Source organism: Tribolium madens, unplaced genomic scaffold (assembly GCF_015345945.1).
Source record: "Tribolium madens isolate multiple individuals breed KSU strain unplaced genomic scaffold, Tmad_KSU_1.1 Scaffold_71;HRSCAF=194;Tcas5.2_LG6, whole genome shotgun sequence".
In the NCBI taxonomy this organism is placed as follows: Eukaryota; Metazoa; Arthropoda; class Insecta; order Coleoptera; family Tenebrionidae; genus Tribolium; species Tribolium madens.
In genome coordinates this window covers 7,742,346-7,763,244 of record NW_025401041.1, presented here as the reverse complement: position 1 = coordinate 7,763,244, position 20,899 = coordinate 7,742,346, and the positions used below count along the sequence as shown (strand labels likewise).

The 20,899-nt window shown below is 29.1% G+C and overlaps 4 protein-coding genes across 6 annotated transcripts; 2 read left to right on the top strand and 2 right to left on the bottom strand.

The window, feature by feature from the left end:
• Positions 1 to 476: 476 nt before the first annotated feature.
• LOC123009168 (putative ankyrin repeat protein RBE_0997) lies at positions 477 to 3,766 on the bottom strand. Its single transcript, XM_044405293.1, has 3 exons — positions 3,629 to 3,766; positions 556 to 1,603; positions 477 to 511 (listed from the first exon to the last, which is right to left on the bottom strand). The coding sequence occupies exons 1-3, from the start codon at positions 3,653 to 3,655 to the stop codon at positions 477 to 479; spliced, it is 1,110 nt and encodes a 369-aa protein (XP_044261228.1). The 5' UTR covers positions 3,656 to 3,766.
• A 1,112-nt stretch (positions 3,767 to 4,878) lies between these two features.
• LOC123008513 (mesencephalic astrocyte-derived neurotrophic factor homolog) lies at positions 4,879 to 5,840 on the top strand. The gene is made up of 3 exons (XM_044404350.1): positions 4,879 to 5,016; positions 5,111 to 5,323; positions 5,370 to 5,840. Exons 2-3 carry the CDS (start codon positions 5,120 to 5,122, stop codon positions 5,670 to 5,672), a joined length of 507 nt encoding a protein of 168 aa, XP_044260285.1. The 5' UTR covers positions 4,879 to 5,016; positions 5,111 to 5,119; the 3' UTR covers positions 5,673 to 5,840.
• LOC123008514 (CDGSH iron-sulfur domain-containing protein 3, mitochondrial) lies at positions 5,772 to 9,093 on the bottom strand. 3 transcript variants are annotated; one of them, XR_006412961.1, is made up of 6 exons: positions 8,890 to 9,093; positions 8,717 to 8,843; positions 8,581 to 8,674; positions 8,400 to 8,536; positions 8,248 to 8,314; positions 5,830 to 5,889 (listed from the first exon to the last, which is right to left on the bottom strand). XR_006412961.1 is itself a non-coding variant. In XM_044404351.1 (5 exons), the coding sequence occupies exons 1-4, from the start codon at positions 8,950 to 8,952 to the stop codon at positions 8,401 to 8,403; spliced, it is 420 nt and encodes a 139-aa protein (XP_044260286.1). In that variant the 5' UTR covers positions 8,953 to 9,090; the 3' UTR covers positions 5,772 to 5,889; position 8,400. The 3 variants fall into 3 exon arrangements, 2 of the variants coding, with proteins under 2 accessions (XP_044260286.1, XP_044260287.1); XM_044404351.1 differs by lacking the exon at positions 8,248 to 8,314 and having other exon boundaries at positions 5,772 to 5,889; positions 8,890 to 9,090; XM_044404352.1 differs by lacking the exon at positions 5,830 to 5,889 and having other exon boundaries at positions 7,849 to 8,314.
• On the top strand, positions 7,890 to 8,394 carry LOC123008515 (mitochondrial import inner membrane translocase subunit TIM16-like). Its single transcript, XM_044404353.1, has one exon. It carries the CDS (start codon positions 7,966 to 7,968, stop codon positions 8,344 to 8,346), a length of 381 nt encoding a protein of 126 aa, XP_044260288.1. The 5' UTR covers positions 7,890 to 7,965; the 3' UTR covers positions 8,347 to 8,394.
• Positions 9,094 to 20,899: the final 11,806 nt, after the last annotated feature.

The following is a 20,899-nucleotide window of genomic DNA, read 5'->3' as shown; positions in this document are numbered from 1 at the left end:
ATTTCTTAGAAAGGCTTAATTACTAGGTTATAAAAATGGCTTGTCTGAGGCAAAACCAATTTATTTATTCTTTAGTGTACTCGAGGATAAAAATTTATTCCAACTTTGATTTTTTATTGTTAAAAACTTGCATATCGATCCATATTTGGCATATATTCGAGCATATTTATATTTTGTGCATATTTTTGTGAAAATAGGTGCATATACAATGCATATAATCCGAGCCTTAGTAATAACGTTAAATTTTGAGGATTTTTATTATGCAGCAATCTAAAAACATGTTTTTTTGATCTTTTAACTAAAAATAAAATAAAAACAATAGATTAATCTTTTTTAAATTTGTTTCACTTACTTTAAATTTAATAAGCATATCAAACATTTAAAAGAAAGGTAAGGAATAAAAAAAATTGTAGAAAAACATTTATTAAAACAAACTTGAAAAAATACAAAAATAGTAACTACAAAAATGCATAATATTAGTCTGCCGCTTCATGAGTTCCAAGGTGAAAATCTGTAAAAAAAATTAGCTACTTCACAGAAACTTGAAATATTTACCTTGTAATTTCTGTTCGTTTTGCTCTTTGAGATCCTGGTAATACAAATCAAAATCTTCATCATCACTTGCAAATTCCTCGAGTTCGAGTCGTGCTAAATTAATATCAGCTCCGGCCTCGATCAAATGATTCACAACCACAATATTTCTCTTATTTGCTGCCACCGCCAAGGGGGTCTTCCCTCCCGTATTGGCCAAATCCACCTCAGCCCCATTTTTCAAAAGTTCTTCAATAATCGTCAAATTTTCAGTCTCAATAGCCTTGATGAAGGGTGTGGAACCATCGCGGTATTTTTTATTGATTTTGGCCCCTTTTTCCAACAAATACTTGACGATTTCGGTGCACTCCAAGTTGATAGCTTCCAAAAAAGCTGTCGGAATTGTTAAATTCGCTTTGTAGTTTAGAAGAAGTTTCACAGCGTCTAGATTTTTGCACCGAACTGCTGTCACAAGAGGAGTTTGTTTGTTGGAATCGGTTTTACAAGAATTGACTCCTGATTCTAGAAGTTCTTTAGCGTCGTTTAATTTCCCACACAAGATGGCTGCCGTCAAAGGAGTACAACCTTTGAGATTGTCTAAATTTTCCAGATTTTCTTTAATGAAGTTTTCACGGTTCAAGTCATGGGCTAGTGTCACAGCTGTTGTCCCATCTGGGTTTGTTTTTTTGGCATCTGCACCATTTTCTACCAACAAGTGAGCAACTTGTAAATTGTTGTTTTGGATTGCACGTGAAAGTGGAGTGCTGATTTTGTCATTGAAAAAACTCTTTCCTAATTGATTTATGTCAGCTCCTTCACTTATTAAGAGTTGGATTATGTCTGTTGAACAGTTATAGTCGATGGATGTGTATAATGGTACATAACCATGGGTGCTTTCGAAGTTTACATTGGCACCATGATGTAACATTAATGCAACAATTTCGAAATTTTTACATGTAATAGCATAGGAGAGTGGAGTCCATTGGTAGAGATGGGAGTTTAGGTCATACCCATTTGAGATTATGGTCTTGACCTCTTCCACTTGATTGTTTATTAGTGCCTCTCTCAGTTGCTGGAATTTAAGATTACTATTTAAAAAAAATAAACAAAGACTCAAGAAAAGTAGAAAATGTAGTTTACGATTTCAATTTGATTCAAATTTTTTATAATATTAATTCAACTATAACTCGTAAACAATTAAGAATTTTATAGTTTTCTCGACACCAATCGATTTCTCGGAACATTTTACATGCTATACAGAATGTCCCAAAAATAAATTACGATACAAACTTATGTTTTTTTAAATAAATAGCCTTCTAAAACAATAATTTTACGCTAAACTTTTATTAGTTGATTTTGCTTAGTTTTAGAAAGAAGACAAAAACAACACTTTTTAAAAATTTATTACACAAAAACTAAGACAGCTAGAACAATTTTTTTCTTACTTCTGCAAAGAAGAAAGTACAGAACTTAAAGCTAGAGCAATTTTTTAGTGTTTTGCATTTGTAAAAATTAATAAATTAAAAAGTTTGTTAAAAGTCAAATAATTTTAAATGGAACACCCGATTTTTATTTTTGCATCTAATAGACTGATAAATTGTCTATCTAAAAAAATAAACTTTTAATGTTTAGAATTGATCAATGAAAATATATTTAACATTCAATATTCATTGTAGCAACAATGATTATCAATATCTGAGCATTGTTGATACAATGGCAAACATAGTAATTCCACCACGAATCACTTATTCGTTGATTTATCTAAAGATTGTAAAAGTCGTTATAAATACTGAAATTCGAATTATTTTATTGTAAAAATAAAAAATAATAGATTCAGTTTAACAAAAATGTGATTATTAAGTGATATTTTTTCCATCTCTTGTGCAACTGTGCACTTTTTGGCCACTGAAACAATAGTAATTTTTTTTAATGTTTAACGTTAAATATCTTTTTAGTTATTGATTATAAACACCTAAAAGTAAATAATTTTAGAAAAACAATTTATTAATCTTTTAAATGCAAAAACAATAAATAGGGTGTTCCATTTAAATTTTTTAAGTTATTGAACTTTTAACACACGCCTTAATTTTTTTATCTTTGCAAATGCAACACACTAAAAAAATGTTACAACCTCATAGCTTGTACCTTCTTCTTTGCGGTAGTAAAAAAATATTTCTAGATGTCTTAGTTTTTGGGTAATAAATTTTTAAAAAGTGCATATTTTCGTCAAAAAAACTGTCTTATTTTTAAAACTAAGTAAAATCGACCAATAAAAGTTTTAAAAACATTGTCATAAAAATCTACATCCAAAAACGCTAAAAAACATATGGTGTTTCATTTAAAAAAACACAAGTTTGTATTGTAACTTATTTTTGAGACACGCTGTATAGTTGAAAATAATTTTAGTTTAGTATCTATCAATATCCTATATGATATTATTTAATTTTACAATTTAAAGGTCACTAATGGACTTTTTCAACTCGCTGGGACACCCTGTATGTATGTAAAAACATTATAAATTTGAGGTATAGCTTTGCCGCAATTTACAAAATAAAAAAAAATCGAAAGTTTAATTTGATTGTTTCAAAAATATAATTTAAGTTTTATCACCACTACAAAATAATTTTGTCTGATTTTGTTCTTCACTGTACACAGAGCTAAAAGGAGGAAAAGATAGCAATTTTTTTTTCTTATTTTTGCTTCGTAAATGTGTAAAGTGAAAATTCGCCATAATTACAGGGAAATAGGAGTCCATCTAGTAAAAAGGCTTGAATTCCCTGACTTATGACATTATTTTTTATTCCAAAAAAACAATGAATAAAAAATGGATCAAGCAGAAACGGAGATTTGTTGGTTCTAGATAACATTTAAAAGCTTTAAGTTCCATTTTGATTAAATAAAACAATTTTCCTCATAAAAGATTTATTAAAAGGTTGATTTAAGAGTGGCCGCACACCCAAAACAGAGGTTTCATTTTTGTTATTTTTTTTAAATAACTCAAACTAAGAAAAAAAACCGTTTACCGCTCATTGATTTTAATATTTCTATTTTCGGACGGAAATTAGTAATCTGGTAAATAAAAAAAGTGAAAACTTACCATTTTCTGGTCCTTTGAAGACGCCATTTTGTTTATTTGTTGAATTTCTAAATGTAAATATCACAGACAACAAGCAACTCAGAAGAAAATGACACGATAAGGGAGCGATTAACTCAACCGAAAGAAATCCCCTCACATACCAACCTGAGATGTTAAATCCACTAGATTTCTGACTTTCACTTATCTATAGAATCTGGTGGATTTGAAAATAATGGTTGGTATTTTAGGGAATTTCTTCTGCGCACGCACACAAAAGAAACAATGGTAAGAAATTCCTTAGCATACCAACGTTTATTCTTAAATACAGTGTTCCAAAATTTTATCTGTCAAAACATTTTTACATTTAATTTGACATTTTTTATATCGAGAGATCGAGATAATTTGTAATCGAGCCATCTTTGGATCCGAAAACGTATGTCTATTTTGAACTAATTGCACATGAAACGTCAATAAAATGACAAGTCAAGAGGTAAATCATAAATTTAGTTATTAAAATCATCATCTTTTTGATCCTGCCATTTTACCATTCGACTTGTCATTTTATTTGACGTTTCACAGACATACGTTTTCGGATCCAAGGATGACTCGATTACATCTTTCGACATCTTTTTTAACGTTACCGATGATCTTGTAGATGTTTTTTCATAATTATTCAGTAAAGGCAGAAAAACGTTGCCAATAAAAGCCACAAATAATAATAAATAGCAGCAAAAAACATAAAAAATAATTTTTACAACAGAAATAAATCATTTTACACAATTTCTTTTATGGTCAACTGCAAAAACATATTTTTTAACACATAATTACATATTTTTTAGAATTAAGTTTTAGTTTTGCTTTATTCACTAGTCGAAAATAAAAATAATAATATGATAATAACTAACACATACATAAACTGTGCTATAATCAAGAATACTAAAATCAGATTTGCTGAAATGAGGAATTTATAATTTATTTATTTGTTTGTAAGAAAAAAAGAATTATAATTCGACCTTCTTACTACGCCACTGATAAGACCCTTACTGTCTCTGTCACGACTTCAGAGGTATCACAATTTCAATCTCTGAGGATAGTTTAAGCATAATTATAAGAAAAATATTTTTACATTTATTCAAGTTCCAATATGTTATATTTAAACAAAAAAAAAAACGCTTTTTCTGGCTTTACTTTTCAAGTTAAATCCAGTCAACTCCATTGGATCCACCTTATAAGTAATACCTTGACAGAGACGTGTACCAATCAGAGAACGCCAACGAATTATTTGCAAAATCAAAACCAGAGTTCTGTCAAATTTTTAATACTTGTCAACGTGTAAAACAAGTTAATAGTTAATTATTTTTGATAAAAAAGTGTAACAATCAGTGATTTTATACGAAATAAAAGCTCAAGTAAGTAATTTCTGCCATTTAACATAAAAAATTGTGCTCTTTTACTCAAACCGGTTAATCAAACCGACCTAACCTCACTTTCCTGATTTTCTAGGTCTAGAAAATGGATTTCCAAGTGATTTTCACCGTTTTATTCGCAACTTTCGTCACAGCGAACAGTTTAAAGCAGGGGGAATGCGAAGTCTGCATTAAAGTGTTAGATAAATTTGCATCCACTTTATCAGAGAAGGTTAAAAAAGACCCGAAATTGATAGAAACCGAATTTAGAGACTTTTGTAAAAACACGAGGAACAAAGAGAACAGATTTGTAAGTAATTCCCGATTCTATTTCAGTGTCACAACTTTTTTTGCAGTGTTATTACTTAGGAGGTCTTGAGGAGAGTGCAACTGGGATTTTGGGCGAAATGTCGAAACCACTCTCATGGTCAATGCCATCGGACAAAATCTGCGAGAAATTGAAGAAAAAAGACGCCCAAATCTGCGAATTGCGTTACGACGTCGAAATCGACTTAAAGACAGTTGATTTGAAAAAACTCAAAGTTAGAGATTTGAAGAAAATTATCAACGATTGGGGCGAAGATTGTCAAGGTTGTATCGAAAAAAGCGAATTTATCCAAAGAATAGAAGAATTGAAACATAAACATACCGAACTTTAAGTGTGTTGTTACTAGATTAAATATTGGACTGATTATTTATTACCGGAGCTCCAAACGCACGCATTTCTCAGTGAATGGAAGTAAAACGATTCAATGTGCATGAAGTTTACTTTATTTCGTTTGTTAGGATTGTATTTATATTTGTAATAAAACACAATTAACGATAAATTCATTTATTTAAAAAATGGTACTCATATCTACAGCAGGGGGGCAAAACCTGAAACAAAGCCGCTGGTTAGGTTCGATTCAAATTTCCCGCGATGTAATATACAGGATGTTCCGTCTAAATTCCACATTACAAGTATTGGGAGTTGGAATAATCGTATTTATTTGAAAATTGGTACATAGCCACAATACATTAAGTCCTCCTAAATGAAAATATTTTCAAGATGGCGGCACTTCCGCTTATACCGGAAGTCGGTCTCAACTTCCTTATTTTAAATGGAAAGTTATATTTTTTACTGCGTTTTTGAATTAATTGGGTTATTTTAAAGGAGTTTTCATCAGCTTTCCCTATACCTAAATTTAGCCGTTTTTGAAATATTTCGAGTTTTTCAAAAAATTTTGGATCTGCACCTTCCAATTTAAAAATTGGTAACTCTGCCATTTTTTACGATTTTGAATTCGTTTTTTTGGCGTTTGAAAGAGAAAGCTTGGATCCTTTTTTTGGTGTTTTCAAATTTTGAAAAAAAAATAACATCCCATAATTTTAAGGTTACTTTTGTTATAATTCAAATACTCATAACTCAATTTTTTCAAATGAAATACCCCAATTTTTATTTTATTAAATAGAAGATAATTTAATTGTGCATTGATCTGTATTAACATTCCCTTTACCTAAATTTAATAATTTTCAAGTTATGGACTTTTGTTAAGACTACAGAAAATTTATTACTAGCCATACCCGTTTTCACATAGTTTGTCAAAATCAAAAATGTCAAAATTTTCTCTAAACAAACGTCAACAGTAAATTACTATTTGACAAATAGTGCCAAAATATGAAGAATCAAAGTTATGCAAACTTAATTATTATTGATAGGTTCTACCATGCAATCATTATTTAAAACTAACAAGTGAGAAAAATTTATTTTTGTTTAATGAAGGACATCATAATTTTGTTACACTCTTCATAAATACAAAATAAATTAATTAAATCTAAGTTTGAGTAGCTTTAACTCCATATTTTGGCACTATTTGTCAAATAATAAGTCACTGTCGACGTTTATTGAGAAACAATTTTGATATTTTTGATTTCCATAGCACACTATACGAAAACGTAACAGATTTTCGGCAGTCTTAACAAAAAGTCACCATAACTTAAAAATTATTAAATTTAGGTATAGGAAATGTTAATACAGATTGATGCAGAATTAAATTCTCTTCCATTTAGTAAAATAAAAATTGGAGTATTTTATTTGGAAAAATTGAGTTATGGGTATTTGAATTATTACAAAAGTAACCTTAAAATTTTAGGGTTTGTTAATTTTTTTTTCAAAATTTGATAACACCAAAAGAAAGATCTAAGTTTTCTCGTTCGAACGCCAAAAAAACGAAATCAAAATTTTAAAACATAGCAGAGTTTCCGATTTTTAAAGTGGAAGGTGCAGATCCCAAAATTTTTTGAAAAACTCCAAATATTTCAAAAACGGCTAAATTTGGGTATAGGGAAAGCTGACGAAAACTCCCTTAAAATAACCCGATTAATCCAAAAACGCAGTAAAAAATATAGCTTTCCATTTAAAATAAGAAAGTTGAGACCGACTTCCGGTATAACCGGAAGTGCCGCCCTCTTGAAAATATATTCATTTAGGACTTAATGGTTTATGGCTATGTACCAATTTTCGAACAAATATGATTTTTCGAACTCCCAATACTTCTAATGTGGGGTTTAAACGCCACAAAACATCGATACTTAAGAAAATCGATGTTTTTTATTGAAAAAAAATCATTTACCAATTTTTTTAATAATAAATTTTTAGAACAAAAAAATATTCGTTAATTTTGTTAAAAAACATCGAATTCTCCATACATCGAATTTAAATTTTAAAATTAAAAAAAAAAATAAAGATAATTTAAAATAATTAACTGAACTAATTTCGATGTATCGAAGCAACAACATCGATATTTAAAAAAATACTTACACATTTTCAAATCGATGTTTTTACATCATATTCGATGTTTGAAAAAACATCGACATTTTTTTCCCATCTCACGGTCACCACCAGGCGGCGCTGCGACTTTGACATTTTGAGGTTATATTAAAATTTAGCGCATTTTTAATTTTTACCCAAAAATGGCCAAATATATAGCCCAAATTATCATAGCGGGGACTCAAGTGATCGGTCGGGCCTTCGCCCGGGCAATTAAGCAAGAGTACGAGGCGTCGCAACAGGCAGCACAGAGGTTAGGAAACGCGAAAACACGAAGCGAAAGAATTGCCAATAACAAACTAGGTTTATCGTTAGATGAAGCGAAACAGATATTAAACATAACGAATTTAAGTAAGGAAGACGTGGATAAACGCTACGAAGCGTTATTTAAAGCGAATGAAAAGGCAAATGGGGGCTCGTTTTACCTCCAATCGAAGGTTGTGAGGGCCAAGGAACGGATCGAAATGGAGTTGAAGAGTCAAGAAGGGGGTCCTGGGAAAGAGGAGAAGTCGAGTAAAACGTGATTTAGTCAATTGTTAGATTAGTTGTTAAATAAAGGTTATTTTAATTGAGTTACCTCATTGTTTTACTACAGAATTGGCTTCTTGGACTATTGGTTGTTTGTGGGTGCCGTCACAAAAGGGCCTATTTGCCGTGTGTTTGCAATTACACAACCAATAGTCTTTACTTTCATCGACTTTAAACGCCACAGGCCTGAAACATAGTATTAAAAAAAATTTCAAGAAATTCAAACTGACTTTAGTTTTATTTTCAATTGTTGGTTTCTGTGAGTCCCGTCACAGAAGGGCTGTGTGTGACTGTGGCCGCAAAGACACCACACATATCGTTTACCTAAAAAGTGGTCACTTTTTTATCAAATTCGGGGCCACTTACCAGCTTCCAGAGGCATTTTGAAGGGTTTTTTGTCATAGACAACCCCATTTTCGGGTTGTTTGTGGGCCGTGGTTACGTCTTTGAGGGCATTTGTGGGGATTTCAGCCGATTTTGTACTGAAGAGAACCTTAAACCTTATTTCAGTTTAATGTTTTACCATGGGCAATTTTTACCTTTGGGAAATTTCGCAACGCCCATGACGTTGTCGGGCTCATGTTTTTCAAAATTAAAATCATTTTTATTGTATTCTAAATCACAAACAAGAAACCTAACCTAAGTTTTTCTGGTCGTGTTTGCGCGCATGCGTGGAAATGTCACTGGAAATAATTAAAAAAAATTGAATTTGGCAAAAAGGGCAAATACAAAGAGTTATTTTAAAATAAAACGTATTTTAACGCTTTCACACCCGTTAAAAACGTTAATTTAGCCATCTTTGTCACGCGATAGCAATTGTTTTTTCCTGGAAACACGAAAAATAGAAAAAATCAAAAGGTGGAGACTGAGTGAAAGTAAAAAACAAAAATTCAATCATAATTCTACAAAGTAGTAGGGTTTTATAGAGAAAAATGTCTTAAAGTGCCTAAATTAGCGTTTTAAAAAAATCACTAAGAGTGCGTTGGATTTCAATCATTCAATTTGACACTTCTGACAGTTGTTGACATTTCGTGACAATGGCAATGTGACTCACACTCTTCAAAAAAATCAGGCGAAAATTTTTTTGAATGTATAAAATATTTAATCTGTATTTTTTTTTTAAAAACTGACGAAATAGTTTCTTATCTAACAATAATTTTTTGTGTCTAATTGGAAAAATTAATTAAATTCATGATTTTTGCGTTTTTTCAAGCAAATTGGAATTGAATTAAAACAGTTTTTTATGTGAGGTTTTTGCAAAATCTTGAATTTGATTGGTTATTAGTCCGACTACAAGGACCAATAATAATCTTTTCCTATTCACGTAATTACCACTAAGGTGAGAACAAACCGGTTTTTGTTTCTTATTGGCCAAAATCATACAAAAACCTAGCAACGATAAGTAACTCCACCCATTTAAAAAATCCTGAATAATTATTGAATTTCGAATCGAATTTTTATAACAAATCAGCGTTTAGTGTGAGTCATCTTACTTTAATTGGATCTAATTTTGCACAAGGGGTGGAGCCAACCCCAGAGCCAATATAAATCATGCACTTTCGATTATTAGACCAATAAAAAGTAAAAAATCATTTAATGCGTTATAGTTGAGTGTCATTGTGCGATCCTTAGCCAATTACGTCTTTTAAAATCAACCAATCAAAACCATGTCTTAGATTTTTCGACAAGAATTTTTTTTTAAATTTAAATAATTTTTTTGATTTTAAAATAATTATTTAAAGGATAGGTAAATGTCTAAACTGTCAAAATGTGACATTTTTGAAAATTTACATAACACTGTGAATTAAGTTTATTCAGTGTGTACTAAAATTTGTATTTTGCTCAATTTTTGATTCAAAAATACCGATTCAAGTCGTTTTTAGCGGTTTTAACCTTTATTCTTCGAAAAAAATTGAAATGTTTATACAGGGTGAATATAAAGTATGGAACCAAGCGGTTTTAATTTTAATCATTTGCCCCCAGAAAATAATAATTAATATAAATTAAAGTAATATAAAAAATGTGATCGTATTTTCAGAACGAAATTTTGTTTTGTTTTTGAGTTATGCGATTTTTTTTGTCAAAATTGCAATATATGTGAAAAAAATTAAAAAAAAAATTAAATATAAAGCAGATAGTTGTAATCATTAGCGTATAGCTTTTATGAAAAAAAAAGATTTTATAGTGGGTTGCCATTTAAAAAAATATTTTTTTTTTGTAGAACTCAAAAACAAAAGAATATTTTGAACCACATCAGGGCCGTAATGAACAATTTTCTTTCAACGGGAATCAGTTGGACTCAAAAAATGCCTAGATGATTAAAATAGTCCCAATATTTAATGCGCTCTGTGCCAGTGGCGCAACAAAGGGGGGTTTAGGGGTTAAACCCCTTAGCTCAGGACAAAATTAGGCAGAATTATTTTGTAATATGTAGTAAAAAAAACTAAAATAATATTTTAGAAACAACCAAATTAAACGTTTAAATTTTGTATACAAATCTATGTTATGTAAAACGATGTAGTTTTTGTTAGTTTCTTTTATCGTGAATATTAGTTTAATTGCATATGTCAAATGTGTGTTTGCAGAATACAGAAAAACTCAAAGGTGTTGATATTTTCAAAAATTTTTATTCATTTTACTAGTGCAGTTAGTAGTGCAAAATGTCAAATGCTAATGATCTACAATGTTGCTAAGAATTGGAAAATGTCACTATGGTAAAAGTTAAAACGCTTAGGCGTAAAAATAGAATTTTAACTCCACAGCTGAAAGGAAAAACATAAAAATGGTCACTTTTGTGACGTTTGCGGATAAAATGTACTTTTGTAATTAAGTGTTAGTGAGTCATTTAATTAAACTCTATAAACTTGGATAAAAGTAATCCAAACGTGAAAGTGGGAGAAAAATGTGAAAAATGTGAATATTTAAATGCCTCTCATTCGATGTAACACCAAAGCATACGAAAATGCACCTCGTGTTGCCTGAAATGATAAAAAAATAAAATATTTGGACCTTAATCTAACCACTTACTGTTAGAAAAAAATCTAAATTTAAACAAATTCCCGCAAAATCGACTTGAATTGGTCGAACATTATTTAGCATAAAAGTGAGATAAATTTTACGAGTTTTGACATTCCACATATACCAGGGGCATTTACAAAGTTCTTCAAACACAAGACTCGTCTGATTGATAACATGTTGACCAGTTAGAGCGTAAAGAAAAATAGTTATAACAATAGCGGCAGTTAAGGATATCATTTGAACTCGTAAAAGATTACTAATAGTTGGTGTATACTAGAAATAAATTTCAGTTTTCTCGAAATAAAACAACTGCAACTTACAGTCATCACGTTATAAAATAAAGAGATTGTGATAAGAAACGTCAAAAGAAGAAAAATCGGCAATCCAGTTTTCGTTGTTCCTCTCAAATGGGACAAAATGCTGTAAAAAATACTTAAAAAACTTGAAAAAACACACAAATTTATACTCTCTCAACGCAACGTCCTGCTTAATACATAAGCACAACTTTCTGTAAATATCTTCTTGGTATTTAGGATCTTTGAATTTCGGGTCATCAACTCGATTATTGCAAGAGAGTTTTCCCAAAACTTCGTTGATAAGCAAAATTTGGACGTCCAAATGCAACACTCCGTACAAAAATACGAAAAAAATGCGCACGGCACTGTAGCCCGTCAAGGGAAATCCCAAGTAGTACAAAAAAGAAGGTATCCAACTCCATTTGCCAAAAATTTCCCTAAAAATCTCAGTCGAAAATACCAAATCGTTCGGTTCTCCAAAGAAAGGCACGTTAACAATTGCCAAAAAAAACATGTAACTCAAAAGAATGACGTTTAAAACTATCGTTGCTTTGGCCTTTTGTTCCAGCTTTTTTTGGACTTTTTTCGATACATTTTCAGACGGCCATGCGATTTGAGTGAAAGAGTTGTACGTTTCCAAAACGGTGGTTCGGTATATTTGGGGAAAAATCATCCCTTGAAGGATCTAAAAACCACATTTTTGATTCATTTTCCACACTTTTCTACTCACATATGTTGAGATCAACAACGCGGTGCTATATCGTGCCAAAACATCGACACTCCAATGAGTGATTAAAAAATACACTTGAAAGATGTTAGCAATGAGATAGACAATTATGAAAAAAATATTCACAAAATTCGTGATTTTGTGGTAGCCGTAATCGATGTAAACTTTTTTCACCATGAGAAAATGATCGTTGGAATCTAGAAATTTATTAAAAATTACTTCTCGATTAATAATAATTTTTTACCATTGATAATTCGGGTTTTTTTCTTTGTTACAACCATTTTGACTAAGCTGAATTGCTACTAATTTTCTTTGTTATCCAAACAAAGGATTTTTATGTTCAATACGCAAATGAATTTGAGATCGCTGCGCAAATGCGACGACTACCCAAATTCTCATCTGTGATTTGAGTCTCTAGTGTAAAACTAAAGACTGTTCTTTGTAGATTTTATTATGTTGTAAATAGAAACAAAATATAGATCTTTCTGGACAAGCTAGAAACATTTGGAAAGAGAACAAATTTTTGCTGGGTTTTGAGTTTTGCAAAATCCTCTTTTTTTACAAAGGTTATGATATGTACTTACAACGATTACAACTATTTAAATTTTATTCACTTTTTATCGTAAAAATTTTGAAAAAAAATCAATGTTAAAAAAACATACATTTTGTTCACCTTGTTTTCTATTTTCTGTGTACACTGTGAGACTTGGGTAAAATGTGTAGGTAAAAATGGCGTTTTATTGAATTTTCATTACAATTTATAAATAAATCAATTGAATAGATTAAATATTCATTAAATAAAATTTATTAAATATAATTTAACCTCTTTCAAGATAACTTCCTTTCACTTGCTATACACATATTCAAACATTGCTGACATTTTTTACAAATTAAAAATTTTGATATAATTTGTTTGGAAAACAAACGACTATTCAAACTCTTATCTCCATTATCATCTGTGATTAGAGTCTCTAGTCAACTCAGTGTAAAACTAGAGTGTTTTTAATAGATTTTATATCGTTAAAAAGCTCTTTATGTAATAAGTAGAAACAAAATATAGGTCTTTATCGACGAGCTCTATATTTTATCATTTTGTATTAATAATAAATTGGGCAAGTTTATAAAGCCTAATTATGTATGAATTAAAGTAAAACTAGAAATATTTGGAAACAGTTTTTAGTGTAAACCCCAAATGGTCGGGAAGAGTCGAGTTGGTTCCCAAATTTTGTAATTCTCTCTAATTGGTTCCCGTTTTATGGTCAAATTGGTTCCCGTCGGTCAGGTATTATTTTTGGTCAAGTTTAACCACAGATATTATCGTATCAACAAGAAATTACTCCCTAGGATTTAGGGAAATTCGTGAATAGGTTGCCATAAATTTGGTTAGGTTGGTTTGTGATGAAAAGATATCGTAACTAGTGTCAAAAATTTAGATTAAGTCACCTGTCACCTTGTATAGATAACTCAATTGATAGTTGACAGAAAACGTCAACTGTCAACAACAAGGGGTAACCAACCTTAGGAATTCAAAATTACTTCTGAAAATTCTAGTTACAAACATGAAAAAAAAATTCCTAAAAATTCTAGGTGATCATTTCTTGTTGACAAATCTGTATCTAACAAATTATAAAAGATACGACATTGATTTTTTTATACGTTTATGTTGACATTTTTTATTAATATTTAACCAAATTTTATTAATGTACAATAATGTAAACAAATGGTACTACGACCACATGAAAGCTCAAAAAATTGCCAATTTCAAAAAAAAATATATTTTTTAATTAAAAAGATTGATTAGATCTATTGCAAATTATCAGAAAAAAATGTACTGCCTAATTTGGAAATCCACAGGGTGTGAAATAAGTTTTTAAAAAGAGTAGGTATGTTTTCGTCAAAAAAAACTATTAAAAAAAAATTAAAGATTAATAATGGACTTTACCAACCCACTGTGACACCCTGTATACCAGGTGAACAGAAAGTATGGAAGCAAACGTTTTTCGATTAAAATATGTATTTATTTTTTGAAAAAACTAATTGATGAATAATAAAAATGTAGACGTTTCTCAAGAATACAATTTTTCATATTTCTGTTGGTTTTTGAGTTTTGCAAAATTTTAATTTGTTCGAATGGCAAATCCTCTTTTTTACGATACAAGGATATACCTGTTATTCAATTTTTATCGTAAAAATTAAAAAAAAAATATGATTAAAAAAACCGGTTTTATACTTTTTGTTCACCTTGTATTCTATTTTCTGTGTAGACTGTGGGACTTGAGTAAAATGTTTAATAAAGTCGATTTATTGAATTATCATTACAATTTATAAATAAATTAATTGAATAGATTAACTAATGATTATTGTCATTATATTACATCATGTAATGTATAAATTAAACAAAATTAACCTATTTCAAAATAACATTCCTCACATATTCAAACATTGTTGACATTTAAAAAAAAAAAAAAAAATTTTTAATTAATGCTTTTTTAAAAAAAAAATAAGGTTTATTTAGTGATTGAAACAATGTGTGAAAGCAAAGTTTGACAAAAAAAAGATTAATAGATTATACTGTACAGCGGCAAGTTTATTTTTTCTGAAACTAAAGAAACTTGTTATTTTTCATTTTTGAAAAAAATTATTTTCTTATTTTCAAATAAAAATTTTTCTTAAGTAAGTTTTACCTGCTTTACCTTATAGAGTTTTACAGCAATTTGTGACAATTCACCCCGGTTGTATTGATAAAAACACCCGATAAAGTGTTTGTATTAAGAATTTAAAGAAAGGAAGTGGTAAAAATTGCCTCGTGGAAGAAATAACATATTAAATGAAATAACTTTATTATAAATAAGTAATTGATTTATAAAGTCTACATTTATGTACACTTAAATTTTTTTCAACATGAAAAAAAATCATTTTTAATAGCCAAAAAACGAAAATTATTTTTCTTACAGAAATAAATAGAGTCAATTTTTTTAAATATTTTTTCCTGATATCTTACCTTAAATTGCATTTTTCTCTAGGGCGCAAGTCCTGGCGCACCCTGTATATACCATCAATTTTTCTCGTCCATGTTTCCATTTAAAAAAACAAAACGATACAACTAAACATTTATTTATATTATGTTATTTTACTGTAATTTTATAAATAACAAATAATTGAAATAAATAAAACTAATTAACTAATTATTTAATTCTCTTGAAGCGTGGTAATAATTGAAACAGAAACTGAACAAATTATAACAAGATAATTTGTGCGTAATTGTGCATAATTCCATGGTATTTGAGACTTATGAATTTCGTAGTTGGTATAACATAAAGGCATTGGAAAGTGTTATTCTTGTTATCTAGAATTAATAATGATAAGATTAAAATACACCTACATTTTTTTGACTCATTTGAAAATAACATTTTAAAGGCTTTTAGGGAGTTATTGAGAATTTCAAAGTTTTTTTGAGATTTGCTGGGCTTTACAATTTCACAAATTCTGAAGAATTTTTCGTAATGTTATGTTGCTATTGTTTGCAGTTTTTATGCCAATATTATACTTACAGAGAGAAAAAAACTGCTGTCTATACAAATTCCAGCATAAGTAATTTTAATAGGACGAATAGTATTTAGCATAAAATTAAGATAAATTTTGCGATTTTTCATATTCCATGTATACCAGGGACACTCAAAAAGTGCATCAAAAATCTTACTTGTCTAAAAAAAACTATTAACTGGTATGTTTTTATTATTTTTTTGAATACTTGATTGATAAGGTGTTGACCAACCATAGAATAGCTTAAGATAACAAAAACAACAAGAGCGACGAATGCTATCATTCGAATTTGTATCCCAATACTCATACTTCCCAAGAACTGAAAAACATCATTACGAATTACTAAACAATTTTTACTCACCGTTATTGCAAAGAAAAACACAGAAACGGACCAAAGCAGTGTTGCAATTAGAAAAATAGGCAAAGCACTTTTCACTTCTTTGTTTAAATCAAACAAAACTCTGCAAAAAAAAAATTATAGATGAATTAAATAAGGGTTTTATACTTTTTTAAAGTAATATCATGTTCGATGCATTGACACAAAGTCTTGTAAACATTTTCCTGATATTTAACATTTTTTGAGTCTTCGAGTATTACATTACGGGATATATTCCGAAGAAGTTGGTTTATGAGACGAATTTGGACTTCCAAGTGTAAAACTCCATACAAAATTATGAAAAAAATTTGAGCGACACTGTATCCAATWACGGGGAATCCCAGATAGTACAAAAATTGAAACAGAGGTGACCAGGAACCAAAATATTTTTTAAAAACTTGAATACAGAGTAAAAAGTCGCTTTGATCTCCCAACAATGGCCAATTAATAAATCCCATGAAGAGAATAAAACCGAGAAAAAAACAGTTCAAATATTTAACGGATTTTGATTTTTGTAAAATGATTTTTTGAAGGGGTTTGCAGACATTGTCACAGGGCCAAGCGATTTGAGTAAAAATTTCATAAGTTTTCAAAATATTTTTCTCGTAAATGATGGAAAATATCATCACATTGAACAGCTGCAACATTGAAAAAATCAAAATCTGGGGGAAAATTTCATATACTTACGTAGGCTGACAGAAAAGTGATTGTGCTATATTTTGCAATAATCTCAAAACTGAAATTTATAATCAGGAAATAAATTTGGAGAAAATAAACAAAACCGTAAAACACGATAAAAAATACAGATAAACATTTTGCTATTTTGTGATACCCAATATCGATGTAAATTTTTTTCAAAATGACAAAAGGGTCATTTGAGTCTGAAATTTATAATCGCTTAAAAAATATAATTTTTACTGTTGACTTACCACTGATTACGATTTTTCTTCCTATTGTCCTCATAGCAAAACGTGTACTAATATTATTGCCTGATGTGCTTTAGTAGAAAAACTATTACAATTTTTTTAATAATTGATATTTACTGAAATATTTACACTAAGCGAAATATTTATTATTCACTGGTATTCCTCAGTAATTGACATTAAGTTGGTATTACATGGATAAATAAAACAAAAATATTATATTGATATTATATAGATATAATAAAAATAAAATAAGAAAAATTAAAACAAAAGAGTAAAAAATAAAAAAAAAACTGCATTTAGTAAGTTGATGACTAAAACTCATAATTTTTCACTATCATAGATTATTTTTCTTCAGAATTAAGATACAATGAGCGGCAAAATTATTAAAACTGAAAATATTTTGTTTCGAACAGTTCAATTTTCTTTTTAAAAAATAGAAAATTTTCAACTTGATTTGTGTTTGTTTTTTGTTGTTAAGCGAATTATGTATTACATAAAGTTAAAAGAAAATCATCTATAAATTGAAATAACATCAATAAAAAACAAAGATACGATTTTAAATCAATTTTGTATTAAAAAAAAATGACTTCGAGCATTTTTCCCAAAACAAAACATTCTCAGTTTTAATAAATAAGATTATTCCATAATTTTGCCACTCACTGTATACATATAGTAAAGTTTCATCTTACACCTAACACTCATCTTTCTAAAAAAGTTTAGAAAGCATCCCCCCAAAATTAATTTCTGGATCCGCCCCTGCTCACTATACATTATTTCAATTCTTAATTCTGAAGAAAAATAAAGTGAAAAATAATGAGTTTCATTAACAGTGTTTATTTTTTTCTTATTTTTTATTCTACTTTTTTTAACTTCTCTTATTATTGCATTTTCTTATGCAAACTGTTAAACAAGATAAATCAATAAAACCTGAGTAGGCACTTGTAGTTAATACAATTATTGAATAAAAAAGCAAGTTTAAAGTGTTTTATAAAAGATATAAAACAAACAAATCGATTCTATGTATTTATCGATAATAAAGTTGTTTCATTTGCTATTTCTCACGAGACATTTTTAACCACTTCCTTTTCACAAATTCTTAGTACAAACACCACCTTATCTAAACATATCCGGGGTGAATTGTCAAAATTGCCTGTGAAAACCCACAAAGATCAAGATAATCTTTTCTTTTTACAGTAATGAGAAAGTGTTTTTAAACAAAAAAATATATAAATAATTTTTAATTTTTTGTTGATTTTATGACTTTAAAAAGTTGTATACTGTCTTTATTTCTCCATTAATTGATAAAATAAAAACATTACGCAAATAATATTTTTGTTTTATTGATCTATGTAAAATCAACTTAATGTTAATTACTGAAGAATAGCAGTGAATAATAAATATTTCGCTTAGTGTAAATGTTTCAGTAAATGATAATCATTTAAAAAAGTGTAATAGTGGTAAAAGCACAAGCAATAAAATTAGTACACGTTTTGCTATGAGGACAATAGAAAGGAAAGTCGCAACTATCAGTGGTAAGTCAACAGTAAAAGTTAAATTTTTGACGCTATTATAAATTTCCGTCTCAAATGACCCTTTTGTCATTTTGAAAAAGATTTACATCGATATTGGGTATCACAAAATAGCAGAATTTTTAAGTGTAGGTATTCTTTATCGCGTTTTACGGTTATATTTATTTTCTCCAAATTTATTTCCTGTTTTGAAATTGTTGCAAAATTTTTAATTTTTAAAAAATGTCAGCAATGTGTATAGCAAGTCAAGGGAAATTATCCTGAAAGAGGTTAAATTATATTTGTAAATTGCTTAATAAACTTTGTTTAATTTATACATTACATGACATAATTAGATAATCTACTCAATTGATTTATTTATAAATTGTAATAAAAATTCAATATATTGACATTATTACCTACACATTATATAATATGGTACCAAGCGGTTTTTTTAAACATTGATTTTTTTTTCAAAATCTTTTACGATAAAAATTGAATAAAATGTAGATAGCTGCAATTGTTGTAAAAAAAAGAAGATTTATAGTGAGTTGCCTTTTGAACAAATTTAAATCTTGCAAAACTCAAAAACCAACAGAAATTTGAAAAATTTTGTTTTACATTAATTCGTACAAAATTAAGCTTTATGAACTTGCTTTATTTATTATTAATAATGATAAGCGATAGAGCTTGTCTAGAAAGATCTATATTTTGTTCCTACTTATAACATAAAGAGCTATTTAACGAAATAAAATCTATAAGGAATAGTCTTTAGTTTTACACCAAGTTGACTCTAAAATCAATGATAATTGGGATGAGAATTTATTTAGTCGTCGCATTTGCGCAGCGATCTCAAATTCATTTGCGTATTGAACATAAAAATCCTTTGTTTGGATAACAAAGAAAATTAGTAGAAATTTAGCTTATAACAAAATGGTTGTAACAAAGAAAAAAACCCGGATTATCAATGGTAAAGAATTATTATTGGTTGAAAAATATTTTTTTAATAAATTTGTAGATTCCAACGACCATTTTTTCATATTGAGAAAAGTTTACATCGATTACGGCTACCACAAAATCACGAATTTTGTTAATATTTTTTTCATATTTTTCTATCTCATTGCTTACGTCTTAGAAGTGTATTTTTTAATCACTCATTGGAGTGTCGATGTTTTGGCCCGATTTAGTACCGCATTATTGATCTCAACATATGTAAGTAGAAAAGTGTGAAAAACGAATCAAAAATGTTTTTAGCTCCTCAAAGGAATGATTTTTCCTCAAATATACCAAACCACCATTTTGGAAACATACAACTCTTTCACTCAAATCGGATGGCTGCCTGAAAATATATCAAAAAAAGTTCAAAAAAAGCTGGAACAAAGGACCAAAACAACGATAGTTTTAAACGTCATTTTCTTCAGTTACATGTTTGTTATGGGACTTATTAACCTGCCTTTGTTTGGAGAACCGAACGATTTAATATTTTCGACTGAGATTTTTACAGAATTGTTTGGCAAATGGAGTTGGATACCTTCTTTTTTGTACTACGCAGCATTTCCCTTGGTCAGTTATAGTGCCGTGCGTATTTTTTTCGTATTTTTGTACGGAGTGTTGCATTTGGACGTCCAAATTTTGCTTATCAACGAAGTTTTGAGAAAACTCTCTCGCAATAATCGAGTGGATGACCCGAAATTCAAAGATCCTAAATACCAAGAAGATATTTACAAAAAATTGTGTTCTTGTATTAAGCAGGACGTTGCGTTGAGAGAGTATAAATTTGTGTGTTTTTTCAATTTTTTAAGTATTTTTTACAGCATTTTGTCCCATTTGAGAGGAACAACGAAGACTGGATTACCGATTTTTCTTCTTTTGATGTTTCTTTGCACAATATCGTTATTTTATAACGTGATGACTGTAAGTTGTAGTTGTTTTATTTCGAAAAAATTGAAATTTATTTCAAGTATACACCAACTATTAGTAATCTTTTACGAGTTCGAATGATATCCTTAACTGCCGCTGTTGTTATAACTATTTTTCTTTATGCTCTAACTGGTCAACATGTTACCAATCAGACAAGTCTTGTTTTTGAAGAACTTTGTAAATGCCCCTGGTATATGTGGAATGTCAAAACTCGTAAAATTTATCTCACTTTTAT

What these genes read in the sequence shown, in the direction of transcription:
- LOC123008513 (XM_044404350.1), top strand. Translation starts at nt 5,120, where the DNA reads ATGGATTTCCAAGTGATTTTCACCGTTTTATTCGCAACTTTCGTCACA. An exon ending in GGAACAAAGAGAACAGATTT is followed by an intron (nt 5,324 to 5,369) that starts GTAAGTAATTCC and finishes CTTTTTTTGCAG; the next exon opens with TGTTATTACTTAGGAGGTCT.
- LOC123008515 (XM_044404353.1), top strand. Translation starts at nt 7,966, where the DNA reads ATGGCCAAATATATAGCCCAAATTATCATAGCGGGGACTCAAGTGATC.
- LOC123008514 (XM_044404352.1), bottom strand. Translation starts at nt 8,952, where the DNA reads ATGATTTTAATTTTGAAAAACATGAGCCCGACAACGTCATGGGCGTTG. An exon ending in CAAAATGCCTCTGGAAGCTG is followed by an intron (nt 8,675 to 8,716) that starts GTAAGTGGCCCC and finishes ACCACTTTTTAG; the next exon opens with GTAAACGATATGTGTGGTGT. An exon ending in CAATTGAAAATAAAACTAAA is followed by an intron (nt 8,537 to 8,580) that starts GTCAGTTTGAAT and finishes ACTATGTTTCAG; the next exon opens with GCCTGTGGCGTTTAAAGTCG.
- LOC123009168 (XM_044405293.1), bottom strand. Translation starts at nt 3,655, where the DNA reads ATGGCGTCTTCAAAGGACCAGAAAATG. An exon ending in CTTCAAAGGACCAGAAAATG is followed by an intron (nt 1,604 to 3,628) that starts GTAAGTTTTCAC and finishes CTTAAATTCCAG; the next exon opens with CAACTGAGAGAGGCACTAAT. An exon ending in AAACGAACAGAAATTACAAG is followed by an intron (nt 512 to 555) that starts GTAAATATTTCA and finishes TTTTTTTTACAG; the next exon opens with ATTTTCACCTTGGAACTCAT.